Source organism: Nanorana parkeri, unplaced genomic scaffold (genome assembly GCF_000935625.1).
Source record: "Nanorana parkeri isolate BGI_ZX_2015 unplaced genomic scaffold, ASM93562v1 scaffold124, whole genome shotgun sequence".
Taxonomy (NCBI): Eukaryota; Metazoa; Chordata; class Amphibia; order Anura; family Dicroglossidae; genus Nanorana; species Nanorana parkeri.
The window spans coordinates 1,682,406-1,696,603 of NW_017306392.1; the positions used below are offsets into that span (position 1 = coordinate 1,682,406).

General features: G+C 40.8%; 1 protein-coding gene across 1 annotated transcript in view; it reads left to right on the top strand.

The window, feature by feature from the left end:
* The first annotated feature begins 4,877 nt into the window (after positions 1 to 4,877).
* The window catches only part of PPM1K (protein phosphatase, Mg2+/Mn2+ dependent 1K), a 14,410-nt gene continuing 5,089 nt past the window's right edge, over positions 4,878 to 14,198 (top strand). Inside the window, exons 1-3 of the mRNA XM_018553560.1 lie at positions 4,878 to 5,388; positions 5,485 to 5,585; positions 13,705 to 13,870. Of these exons, the coding sequence (XP_018409062.1) occupies positions 4,943 to 5,388; positions 5,485 to 5,585; positions 13,705 to 13,870 (713 nt within the window). The 5' untranslated portion in view covers positions 4,878 to 4,942. The remainder of the gene's footprint in view (positions 5,389 to 5,484; positions 5,586 to 13,704; positions 13,871 to 14,198) is intronic.

The following is a 14,198-nucleotide window of genomic DNA, read 5'->3' on the forward strand; positions in this document are numbered from 1 at the left end:
CCTTCTGTATTGATCTTTGGTAGATAGCCAAAGTCGTGGAGGCGGCGGCTCTAGCATTCAGCTGCTATTGGCTAGCTCCAGCTGAGGGGCGGGGATAGCGGTAGCTGGCAGCTCTGTGGTTGGCCGGTGTCCTGTTGAGGCTTCAGTTTCCCTGTAGCAGGCATTCGGAGTAGTAGTGTTCTGCGTGCCGGCGGTCTTGTGTTTGGCAGCCACAGAGGGCGAGGGAGCCCTGACCTGTAGGAGACCCTCTGCGAACGTTTCATGTAAGATGATCACGGTGTGTGTGTCTGTGTTCTATCTGAGTAGCCGTGCCCTTGTATTAATGAATGATGGGTGTTGGCCTCAGTGTGTTGGAATGTCCGGGGAGGGATGGAAGTTTGCGCTCAGTGAGATAACGTGTTGGCATACATTCCCATCTGTAAGCGTTATCAAGTCTCCTTGTTAGTGAATAGGGTTTGTACGCTGAGTGGGCGTGTCTGCCGCTAGCAATGCTTTCTATGTAGCAGAGGATACTACTGCACGGCGATGGCGACTAGGTCGCATCAGCTGTGTATTGGTGTTCGAGCTGTGACGTCACGGGGCTGGAATGGTGTTCTAGAAGGATCCAATCTGATATCCCCCCTCTGTTTCCGCTAACCATCTATGTGTGCTTTTGCTATCAGTCATTGCCCATGTAGAAGAGGATCTCCGGCGTAGGTCATGGTCTCAGTGTGATGCTGTGCATCTGTGTACAGCGTCATCAGAGCTGGTAGTGGCTATGGAAGACACGTGACCCAGTTCTGCTCACACCTTTCAGGATTACAGCTATAGATGTGTACAGCAAAGTCTTCAGCTTGGAGGTTCAATGGATGGGATGGACACTGCTGATTGGCCCTTTTATCATCATGTGTCATAATGGAGTACACAGGCAGTCTCTGGGGGTACTGGCACACTCGTGCCTTGGGGAATACCCTATTTTCATTCCAGATACTGTAACGAAACATGCATGCCAAGCTGGCTGCAGGGGGAATTTACTAAAACTGGAGCAGCTGTGCATAGTAACCAATCAGCTTCTATCTTCACCCTGTTCAGTTAAGCTTCGATAATGAAAGCCAAAAGACAGGCCGCTATCTGCATGGAGTTTGCATGTTCTCCCTGTGCTTTTGTGTGGGTTTCATTTAGCTACTCTGGTTTCCTCCCACACTCCAAAGACATGCTTGGAGGTGAATTGGCTCCTATCTAAATTGGCCGTGTATGTACGCATGTGAGATTGGGACCTTAGATTATAAGCTCTTTTAGGCCAGGGACTGATGTGAATGTACAGTATGTAAAGTGCTGTGGAAATCACTCACCTCATAGTTCTCCTTTTTAAGCAATAGAACATTACAATGTCATTGACTTGCCGTGCAGGGAAGGTTCCCTTCAGTAGATATGAGGGAGACGACGTGGGGCAATGCAGGAGAACATAGCATTCAGGGCCTTTCCCCAATATGCTTTAATCCAGCACAAGTCCTGTTAAAGAATGGATATTCCGTTTTTTATTCAAGCTTTTGATGTTTGCTAATACAAAAATGAGGCATCAATACAAAAGTTCAAATGTTCAAGTCTATTTTAGAAGAAGCATTGGTCACAACTGGAGGCGGTTAATGTAGCCAGATTCCTGTGGCCCCATGGGGATTAAGGAGAGGACACTGAACCGAGCCCCCATAAATCCAATGGATGGAGGAGGAGAATTATTCAGATGGTTAGATAACCTGTTGCTTGTGTTGGCCTCAAGAAACCTCAAGTGACTGGGGTGGTCGGGGTTCGGTTTTCCATTTTGTTTCAATGCAAGGATGGCATGAACAAGACCTAATATTAACATGTACCATCTGGAATCACAGGGTAGCTAAACTTTTGTGTGTGAGGAATGGGGGCACATTTGTACGTATGGCTAGGGTAGTGTTTAATAATGCAGGCATGCTGTTAAACGATGACCTAGAACAGGGGTAGCCAAACTCCGGTTCTCCAGCTGTGGTGGAACTACAAATCCCATGAGGCATTGCAAGATTCTCACAGACATGACTCCCAGAGAGAGATGCATCATATGATTTGTAGTTTCACCACAGCTGGAGGGCTGGAATTTGGCTACCCCTGTCCTAGAAGAACCCTTTTGTACATGCATGAGTTTGTTAGACAGAGGAGGATTATTGCAACCAGACATCAATGTGTTGCCTGACTGTGCCTTTGCAATGACTGCTATAGCCATCTATCATCACTTCCCCTACAGGTACAGGTTGTAAGTGTCCGTGTCATTTTTTCTTCATTCTTTCAGCTAGATGGTATTACCATATTCAACCTATGACTCTAGGAAGGTCAGTCATGCTCTTTTATGGCACGTATATAGAATATGATTTTCTGTTTTCGTACAGTGTGGATGTACAGCTGTTTTGATAACCAATGTGAAATTTTTAGTTATTTTTAAGCAGTTTTGAGGACAGGGAATGTATGACTATTTACTTATTAGAGGTATTTTTTTTTTATAGCGCTGACAATTTATGCAGCGCTTTGCATAGTGCACATTCACATCAGTCCCTGTCCTCCATTAGCTTACAATCTAAGGCCCCTATCTCACATGCATGCATACATACAAGAGCCAATTAACCTTCCAGCCTGTCTTTTGGAGTGTGGGAGGAAACCAGAGCACCTGGAGGTAACCCATGCGAGCACATGGAGAACATGCAAACTCCTTACAGATGGTGACCTGGCCAGGATACAAACCAGAGACCCCCAGTGCTGCCAGGCAGAAGTGCTAACCACTATGCCACCATGACTAAGAGGGGAAGGAAAGAACTCTCCTGACTATAGGGATAACCAGATTTTTTAAATGTATGCATTGCCAGTCATTCTACCCCAGGCCTGGGCAAACCTCACATAGATCTAGTAGCCAGCAAACTACATGTGGCCGCCATGGCGCTTAGTATTTCCCATTCTTATTTTACTGGCACGTGCGTGCATTGGGTATATAAACTTGTATTGCAGACTAATATGGACCGAACTCCTTTTGCACACCTTTCAAACGATGCAAAAAATAATATAGAAAAAAGGTTCATTGCTACACAATAGTTTAAAATACCATGGTAAGGGAAGTTAAAAGCTCAAAACATCTGGAGGAAAAGAGGTTTAACCTTTGCATACGGAAAGGATTCTTTACAGTTAGAGCTGTAAAAATGTGGAATAGACTCCCCCAGGAGCTCAGTAAATTGTTTAAAACATATTCTGGATGTATTCCTGAATGCACAGACTATTACTGGCTTTTGACTTCTTATAAAAAAACACAAAAGATAAAGCGCACTCCTGTAGGGCAGACAGGCTTCAAACAGGTGGCTGTTATGTAAAGGTGTGCAGATCTCCTTGTTACAGGGAGAGGACCCTGTCTATTAGAAACCACGAAAACAAACAAAAGATCAGGAGCGCAACTACCAAAATTCCTTGTGTGTGAGTAGGTGAGTATGATCCGGCGAAGGGACCAGTGGACATATAGATGAGGACAGAGTCAGGCACACTATTAGATCTTTAGAGTGTGGGGTTTAGGTGTCTATGGCAATGTCACAGTGGTAGAAAAGGGGACTTACAATTAGGAGCTCCCCTGTTGTCTGTACGATCATCTGCTTGGATCGATCCTGGTGTCTCCGGTGGTGTGGGAGGCTGGTCTGGAGTGGATGTGCATCTTTTTGACCGTCCACAAACTCGACTGGCCGGGCCGAGCCGCGTCCGTCAGGAGCAGACAGCAAGGGGGGAGGAGCTACGTGCGGCTGAGTGACCCCGTGCGCCGCGTGTCAGTGCTGGCAGTCGGGCTGTGGTCATAGGGGTATCGGGTGTCTCCAGTGGCTACGCGTTTCGAGGGGTTGCCTCTTTATCAAGCCTCAAGATACTGGAGACCGCGGGAGATCTGTCTTTTTAAATTTAACAAGGGGGGAGGCGTGTGATTTCGTAGAGCCCAGTGATAGGTTGCCACTCGCGTGGGGGGAGTGGATTAGCAGTCTGGGTCCGTCTTGATTGTGAACTGTCAGACAAAGGCATTGAAAGGTGTTTTGTTTTTTTCTTCCCTCTATTACTTTCTGTTAAAACATAATCCTGCCAGCCTTCTAATGTTGGGTCCCTTTTACAGAGGTTTTCAGGGTGAATCACTCTGTAAACTGTTTAAAAAATAGACCCATGCGTACAAGATCCTTATTTTTCTGCATTCAGGCAAAGCAAAGCTTTGATCCATCTTTTTCTCTGTGTGCTGTCTCTCTGTACTGATGGGTCCTATTGCAATCACGTTGCCTGCTTGAGCCATTGGTGGATCATATTAAAGATTAACCCATAGAGTACTACTTTTATGTTTAGCATATTTCTCTGTTTTATTTAAAAAAAAAATAAAAAAAAAATAGTGCATGTGTAAGAAAAATGGGGCTGATTTCAAATCATAATCATATTTCTTCCAATCTACCCATCATATATTATTAAATAGATATTTATTTTTATTTGGGCCTTGGAATTTCTTACACATGCACTGCGCCACAGTATTGAGGTACCGTGCATTGTGCTGCATTACTATGCACACCTGCCAGGAAGTGCATCGGGGTGCCATTGAAATGAATGGCAATACAACACACCTAGTGCACAGTACCGTATGCTAAGTGTGTTGTGCGCTAAATACACAGTAATGTGCCATTAGCCAACGCTCTAGTGTGAATGGGCCCTAAAGGGGTCAGTCAATCTATAATTCTTGTAACATTTTATAAACTTTTACAATATCTTTAAGGGGTACTTCATTTTATTTTATATTGTTGCATTGACAGTTTTGATTGCTAACAGCAATGATATATGATGATATATATTTCTTTTTCTTTCTTGCAGTGTTCTCCATTTAACTACAGTGAAGAGAGTGCAGATCGTAAGTTTTTATTCTTTAAACCACACTCTGTTTAGTCAAGGAATGTCAACAGCGATCTTGGGTACATTTGCAAGGCATGGAGGGTCACAGGTGAGAAGAGGAGCACTGCTGAAGTCCCGCATCTTACAAGATAACACCCGTTTAATATCAGCCTGCCACTGCTCCAGTGTCAGCCGCAGATCGTTCTCATCGCGTTTTGACCCTGACGGAAGCGGGCGACCGGCCACCTGGGACTCGTTTGGCATTTGGGACAATCGAATTGACGAACCTATTCAGCTTCCACCCAGTATTAAGTATGGCAAGCTTATTCCACGCATTAATCTGTCCAAGGTTGGCTATTCTACACAGCTGGGAAAGAGGAAGGAGAACGAGGACCGGTTCGACTATGCCAAGTTAACTGACGATGTCTTGTATTTTGCTGTATTTGATGGGCACGGAGGGGCAGGAACAGCAGATTTTTGTAACCGATTCATGTCAAAGTACATCAAGTAAGCAGCCATTTATTCGTCACGCTATTATGAGGGATTCCTAATTTTGGCTGTGTCAGCATTGTTCAACTTAATAATATGCTATTTTGCCAACAGGGAATTTCTTAAACTGGAAGAAGACATGGAAAAAGTGCTGACAAAAGCTTTTCTAGAAATAGATAAAGCATTTGAAAGACAGGCTCATCTGTCTGTTGATGGTAAGCTCTCCATTTACATTGATCAACAATCTCGATAGGGCACGCAGACAGTATAGGGAACTATGATCAGGTAGTGATGGGGTAAGGACATTGTTACTGGTTTATGGTACAGTACTAGTAGAATTGTTGGGAGCATATCTATGAAGCTGTAATGGTGACATTCAATGGTGGTGAATCGTTCATTTTATATGAAACCCATGCATTATAAAGAATCGCCTGCACTGACAGTTTGGTGAATGTCACATTCACTGCTTTATAAATATGCCCCATAATTACTTACAACTCTTTGTCCATTTATTACATAAGATTACCGAGTTGGTGGGCCATAAGCTCTCAATAGTGATATAATGGTAAAATATGGGATAATTTGTATGTCAATATTTTGTTTAGGAGCTTAGTAGAACGTTTGGTATAGTTTATTAGAAGTCTATTACATTCTGCTATATTTGTTATGATAAATGTTATTGACACACTTAAGTAACATATATGTACATTGAGGTGTTTTGAGGCCTGCTTTTAATATTGCAATTGGCTGGAACAGTGCAGAATGCAGTCTAACCTGTGATGCACCTCAGTATATCTAACCCTAACATATGATGCCTTTTACTGATGTGTGTGGATATGGATCTAACGCCACTTGAATAACTATTGCCCACATTAAAACAAAAAACACGAGCTTTGAGCAAGTATTAGCTTATAATTACATTCAGTTAGTAGTTCTAAACAAACATTTTACTGCCAGTACTGGCTTTTATTGTAAGACTTTTAAATGTGAGTGATGCTATGTTTTTGTTTTTATTTTGTGCTCCAAAATGCATTGTACAACAGATAATGGACCACTTTACCCCATGCATTTATGATGGTCCTGAATGAATAATGCTGACTAAGATCTGTGTCCATCATCACTATGGGTGTGACCACACAATGTCATTGGCTTGTTAGCATTTAATGCTGTCTCTGAACCACCCATAGACATCTGCCACCAACTAATACCTGATACTCAGGAAGTTCAGATCTGTATGTGATAACTATATAGATATCTTTCAGATGCCCCCGATAGACTAACGTTTAATGGGCTGGGTTGGAAAATCTTGGCTTATCTTCCTTTTTTCTCCTTTTATCATTTTGAAAGTAATGGCTAAACTGCTATTCCCATTCCATGTGGGTTGTGAAGGAAGTTAGTATGAATATAAAGTTTAAAAAAGAATTCTTGGTGGTTGGATTATTGACTACCTGCGGTCTATGGGTAGCCTATGCTGTTGGGTTTGTTTGCCCATTTTTATTCTTGCTGTTTACATTTATTATTATTATTATACAGGATTTATATAGAGCCAACAGTTTGCGCAGCGCTTTACAATATAAGGATGACATTACCATACAATTCAAGATAAATAAATGCAAAATACTGCTGTACTCTACTGAGTGCATTATGTAGAAAGGGGAGAAGCTTACTTATTTTATTCCGAATGCAGTGGAGCTGTGGCAGCAGCTATACATAGTATAGGCAGCCATTCTGTCAACTGAACTGGAATTCATCCTATCGGTTTACTTGGGACTCATAACATAGACACCGTTTCAGCATGTATTCATATTACATTAGAAGCCTGCAGTTAATGGCTTCTCTATAAAAATGAAGGGGATAATTCTACAATGTTATTTTTAAATTTGTTACAAATATTTGAGATAAAGCTTCCTACCTTGTCTGTATAATGGGCATGTTTTGCCGTTCCTTTATTTTGCGCTAATTACAATTCTTAATGCTCGCTTTTCATGCTGAAAAGTCTGATATAAATATAGAGCACACTTAATTATTTATGTGGCAATTTGTTTCTAGAAAACAGGAGGGAGCATGCACATGAGTGATGATGACCAGTTCACTTGTCGGTTCAGTGTGTTTTGGAGCACTTACATCTTGTATGTTTCTATAGATAATTAACTTATTGTATAGCCTTAGTTTTAGACATACACCATGCCTTATTATATCTTATATATACTGTACATGTTTTTAAATAAATGAAATGCTCAGCTTGCAACACTAAGGAAACATAAAAAAAAGCTGCAAATAAAAACAGATCAATTTTAATTAAGGTGACCTTAATAAAAATCTGTTATAAGGGGAAAAAAGCACTTGAGAAATGTAGGGTGCTTTTAGCTACGCACTTCTGTAAAATGGGAAAACACTGTCCTCATTACAACTTGCAAGGGGCTTTCCTGGTAAAATCCAACCAGTGCTTCTTGTAAACAGGATTTTCATAAAATAAGAGAGGCCATCTCCAGCCAAAACCTTTTTTGGGCAGCCTTTGAAGGTTTCCCAATCCTACATTGTGTCAAATGGGGAAAAAAAAAAAGTTTTGGTTGTAATTGGGCCTTAAAGCGAACCTGTGTCTAGGGTATAGATACTTAAATATTCATATCCATAACGATTAGTAAATTACCTTTAAAACAAACACTCATTAGCCCCTGTAGATGCAGGCACTGTAGAGCAATTCATCCTTGAAGGCTCATAGCGGAAATTGCCATTTTCTCAGTAGCTATTACACCAACTTCCCCTCTCTGCTGTAAACACATGGTAGATGTTCTTGTAGGGGGAGTGGAGTGAACTCAGCTGAGAGAATGGCTTGAACAAGTTCAGAGCTTCTGTTGTGAGCTTTGAGGATGAATTGCTCCACAGTACCTTCAGCTGCAGAGGTTAGCGAGGGTTTGTTTTAAAGCTAATTTTACTGCCTGATAATCTACACATTTTTGACTATTCATAGCCTGGCTACAGGTTCGCTATACAGAATTATCTTCCAGACATCATTTTGTTTCAAGGCGCGTTGTCATATTTGAACAGTGAGTGGTGACCTGTCTACTTATGGAAGAATCAATGCAACGTTAACATTTTGATCTGGTCTGTGAATCCCTTTTGAGTAAGTCAAGTGATCAAGCCATAGCTTTATTTATTCGATTCTATTTTTTCTTTCCATTGATGCAATGCATTGTTTCTTGCAGCTTTTTTTCCGCACCTTGGTGTTGCAGGCCTGTTTTTGTTTTATAAACCACCTGGGTGAAATTCCTATTTGCCTCTGTGTGCGTGTTATTTATGGCAGAGCCTGCACGTGGTGAGCAGCTCTAGACTTGGAGGCCCCGGACGTTATAATGCTGGGCTTCAGTGGAAAGGGAGATCTCCTATATTTTGTCCCAGGTGAAGGAGTCCAGCAGTTCCTAGCCTGGACTACAGGAAGGTCCCAACATCCACTTTGTCACATTAGTTGAGATGAGCATGACGTAAAATAAAAAATGTCCAGTGAGTGTTAAGATATCTTGAAAGATCTTTGTTTTTTTGTTTTATAGTGCTGTTGAAAGGACAAAACATTCTAAACTATAATTTATGTATAGCTACAATTACCTTCTGTAAGACACCAAATTAGGCACACTTGACACATTTTATCACTTCATGAAGCTAGCACTTCCTAGATTTTGGAACAATGTAATCTGAATCGCCTGTTCTGTTTTTGTATGGCGTACAGTCTGGTAGTATCTAGAAAATATCCCAATGGTTTTATTTATTATAATAAGAGGAGAAATTATTATGTTCTTGGGTTACCTGCCACTGAGATCCATCTGATACAGTGAGACAAGTGAAACATTTTTTATGGATTGTACATTATTATTGGTCTCAGTATAGTCCTATTGAAAGAATCCTTTGCAATGATACCAGTTTAACTATAAAATATCCCTTGGGTTTCTTGTATTTCTAAAGTAAATTAATAATGCATTGTGACTATATACAAACAAAGAGACTTTTAAAGGAAATTAATTTTGCCCGGGGAAATGTTCCAAAATCTAGGAATGAAATATTAGCAATCTAAAATTAGCCAGCTTTATTTTCTTTAATTTTGTCTTCAGCTAATGCTTCATAAGTTTACATTAAAGCAGGTTTTGTTTATTTGATAATGTGGAATGTAAATGTCGGCTCTGCAAACATCACCCTATGGAACTCTGTTGGTTCCATATAGAACAAATACCTGAGTAGCTTTTTATGTATTGTGCACGCTGCTGAAGGTCATACATTGATCTGACAGCGAGATTGGTCTAAGTGAATCCAGTCTCTGTCCTTTTTGAAGCCAGTTAAACCAGTTTTGGATTGGTTTGTCCCAAGTAGTCTTCATTAGTTACTGTATTTCTGATGTGAGACTGATGCAATGTGCGTGTCAACGTTTGAAAGGGGAATCCTAACTTGCTATTCAGGAATTCCTACAAAATCAGCTGCTCCTAATATTTACTAAATAAAGAGTTCTATGTGACTTTACTGTGTCTGGTGATCTGTTCTGTAGTCAGGGCAGAGGTTAAAGTGGTTATGACCTCTAATGCCCATTAACTTCAGTTTTTCTTCACCATTATTTCTGTAGCGCTATCTGCTGACATTGAATTTCATGTACAGGGTTTTTTAAATTCCCTGCCATATTAATAGATTCGATTATCTTCCTATTTTGTTAAAGCCCAACTCCATCCCAAAGTCTTAGTTTTGGATAGTGTCAGGAGGCTTAGAACCTCTGTCTGGTTATAATTGCTGCCTGTGTCCCTATTTTATTTCCCCCTCACTTCTAGTGAAAGTGATAGAAAATCTCTCCAATAGGGACACTGACTGAAACAAATTTCTATTCGGCTGAGGAAGATTCAGAACTGACAACGGTTTGATCAGTCTACGCCTTCCTCTACCGGTGATGACCACTTCTGGTTTCCTCGTGTGGGGTATCACAGGGATAGGAAGTGAGGGAACATCTTGCCAAATAAAAACAATTTTGGTTAGAGTAAGTCTGCACATTATATTCTATCTCTAATTCTTGGCTGTAGCTTGAAGGCTTGTTTCCGTAGAGCTTTTTGGAACCCTTGATGTATTCCTGTTTCCATTTAAATGAATCTATAGAGGAGCCATCAAGGCATAGATGAGATGTGCCATAATGCACCTGCAGAAAACCCTTGATTCTAGAATTATTGTCAGCAGTTGTCATCTATACTCCTTTCAACTATCCTGCATCCAACAGTTTATCCAGAACTGAAGCTTCATAACGTACAGTATCTACTATATAAATAGAGCCATTTAGGCATAGCTGCCAGCATATGAAAATAAAAATCTAAGCCACAGTTCTGAAATATATTTGGTGAAACCACCATCTTATTAAGGCCTGAACTCGTTGCTTTTGGAAAATCAAGGCTCTCCAGACAGATGTGGACAGTTGGCATATAACACAAAGCCAGCCAACAGCTAGTATAATTTTGTTTCCCTTAATTGTTGAATCGGTTGCACCAATTGAATCCATAAGTAAATATCAGGAGAAGCTGAGAAAACAATTGTGGTATACTGTATGTTACAATGAGTGTAAAATTTCCCCCCATTCAGTTCCAAATTTGAACTATTGCTGGCTTCACGTAACAGTAATGACACCTGCTTTAATGGATAATAAAAGCAAATCATACAAGTAAAGCAACAGTGTTGAAATCATTAGTTGTCTATAACACACTCATTATATGACATGGCACAATACATGCGGACACCAAGCAATTGTTTGTATAGTAAGACAATGTATGTCATTTTAAATCAAATAATCGTGGCCAGATTCTGAATAAAAGGTACCACACCCCTAATGTATCAAGTCAAAAAATAAAGGGAGGAGGTGGGGCTTTTTCGGTCCCAAGTGACGAAGACCGAAAATTACCACCTGATAAAACAAGAGTACTTTATTGATATGTGCACATTACAAAACAGATTGATCTCCAAATAACCATTCCAGAGTTATAATGTGAGGCTAGATGGCCATGACAAACCTAATTGGTATAACATGGTCTCGTATACGAATGCCTCTTCTTATATCGGGAATGGTGGCAGAGGCATTCGTATAGGAGAACATGTTATACTAATTATGTTTGTCATGGCCATCTAGCCATCTTTAAGACAACTGCACCTTCTCCCTTCCCAGCATTTTAAGAAAAGATCATTTCTAACTACAACCCTGCTATTAAGAGCCTCACTTTTGGCCTGTTGACAACACTGGAAATGCAGGGGGAGGAGGAGCAGAAACAGTATATTTGCACTTATCCTTTAAAGGGTAAGTTCACTTTCTCACAAAATGTGAGAAAATAAATTTACCGACAGCACCCCGCCACCTCTCCTGGCCCTGCTGATACCTGTGTGCGAGCGCTCTTTGGTTAGTACAGTCACATGACCACGCTGACAAGTGAGAAGCGCATCGTACTTCGGGACCTGGTCCCCGGCTCAGAAGCACTTCTCACTGGTTAGTGTAATCGTGTGACCAATGAGCACTTGCCATTTGCGAGCATTATGCTCATTACATACTGCAGGGCTGGGAAGTACCGTGTACCCGACTACATCGTCTGGCATGGGATCACACAGGTATGTGCAGTAAAGAAATGTGGCAGGGTGCTGTAGGTAAATTTTCTCAAATTTTGTGAGAAAGTTAACTTTACCCTTAAGACACGTCTGGCCAAATTTTAATGAAGAGCCTGTGTACACCAAAATCGGAAGGAAATCGCAAGTCAGAGGCCGGTTCATTGACTTGCATTTTCAACCCCTGTTGACTTCCGTTCCGTTTTTGTTCTCTTTTTTTTTTTTGCCAATCTTTATTTTAATTAACATGTCCTGAGTGCACATACAGCTATGTTTTGTTTTTTTCTGTTTTTTTATTTTCTTGCATTCCATTGCAATTACATCCATTTTTGTTTCCGTTGCGTTGAAAAAAGTAGAGCATGCCCTACTGTTTTTTCATCGCACTGCAATGGAACAAATCACAGTGGTGTGAACTGGTCCCCATTTACACCCATCCATTCTTTGGTGCCCTTGTGTCAACACAGCGGATCTGGTGTGAATGGGGCCCAAGTTGTACTTTTCTTTGTGCTCTGCTCTTTTGGCTGTTAAATTGGGATTTGGTTTCATATCCACAATTATGACTTTAATACCAGCATTTGTGCCCTTTTTATCAGCCATTTTAGATTCTAAAAGTATTTCAGCAGAAGGGGGAAAAAAAAAAAGAACTGTATGGGCACTATGCATTTTAATCTCACTATATACTCATTAAGCCGTTCTGAAACTAATATTAAAGCCTGTTTTTTTTATTTTATTACTGTAATGCAGTCTGGCTGCATAAACAGTAACAGATGTGGACTTTTATTATTATTAATTTGCTGCAACTAAGGCTAAAATTCCCTGTGCTCGCAGCACACTGGAGATCCACACGGCTTCTCAACACAAAGTCATAGTACAGAAGTCTAGGTCTCCTGCAGTCCAAGACACCCTCTACATAGTGCTCCAATCAACAGTACTCGCGATTCCTTGTCAGCAGTGTTTTTGATTGGAGCACTGTGCAGAGTTTTCTCCTCACTTTCTGTTCTAGGGACAACCTTGTACCAGACAGGAAATGAGGGAAAACCTGCAACAGGCAAATGGGCAACAAAAAAAAACAAAAAACTGACGGGTTCTAGCATTCCCCCTACATAAAAGCATAGTCCACCTTTGCACAAATGTAATTCATGCACCCATACAAATAAACATTTTTGCATTTAAGTCTGCAGAGCATTGCAGGTGCAGTGTACAGGCTCCTGTATTGTTTACCCCCCTCCCTCAACTCCTCCATGCGGCCCAGCGCATTCTGTAAGTTCCTGTGCCGCAATGGCAGGTGGGACTCCTCTTCCCATTGACAGATTCCTGAGTTCAAAACAAACACATTTGAGGAGGGAAAAGCGCTTGTAGGTAAAGAACTGTTTAAAAAAGAATTTAATGCAATGGGCATTTTTGAAATTTTCCGAGAGCTTATTTAATTGTCCTGAAATAAAAGCCTCCTGATGAAGGATATTTAAAAATACAGATCACCATAAAATAACATCAAATCTGATATTTGTTGGTTCACTTTCAGGTGAACTGAATTGGTCTGTATGATGCATGTATTGAGCCATGTTGTTGTCGTCTTATCCAGTTTCATTCAGCATGCTGATTTTTTTACATTTTCTATTAACACATAAGGTTTGGAATGCAAAATTTAATGACCTATACGTAGCATTGTACTTGAAATGTGCCATCCAATTTTGCACTTGTTGAATGATTTTACTATTTATGGTATTTTAGCAACTCTTATGAACTGTGGGACCACTGCAACGGTGGCTTTATTGCGTGATGGCATTGAGCTAGTTGTGGCCAGTGTTGGTGACAGCCGAGCACTGTTGTGTCGGAACGGAAAACCTCTGAAGCTCACAATTGATCACACACCGGAGAGGAAGGAGGAAAAACAAAGGTATGGTTTCCTTTCAGTTACGGTGATCTTGTTGTCATGTGATATTATTTCTAAGTAGGGCAGTACTTTTTTAACTTGTATGTAGGGCTGCAGCTAATGATGATTTTCATAATTGATTAGTTGGCCGATTTTTATCAGATTTAAAAAAAAAATTAAATACCTTAGTATAAAATACACAAATGCAGTGTTGCAAACAGTTTACTTCAGAATAAAACTGCTTGCACAATTTTTTGAAATCACACTGCACTGGAATGCACAGCATTGGGGTACTGTGCATTCCAGTACAGGCGACCAGACTGTGGGTGGGGAGGCGCATACGGGTGCCATT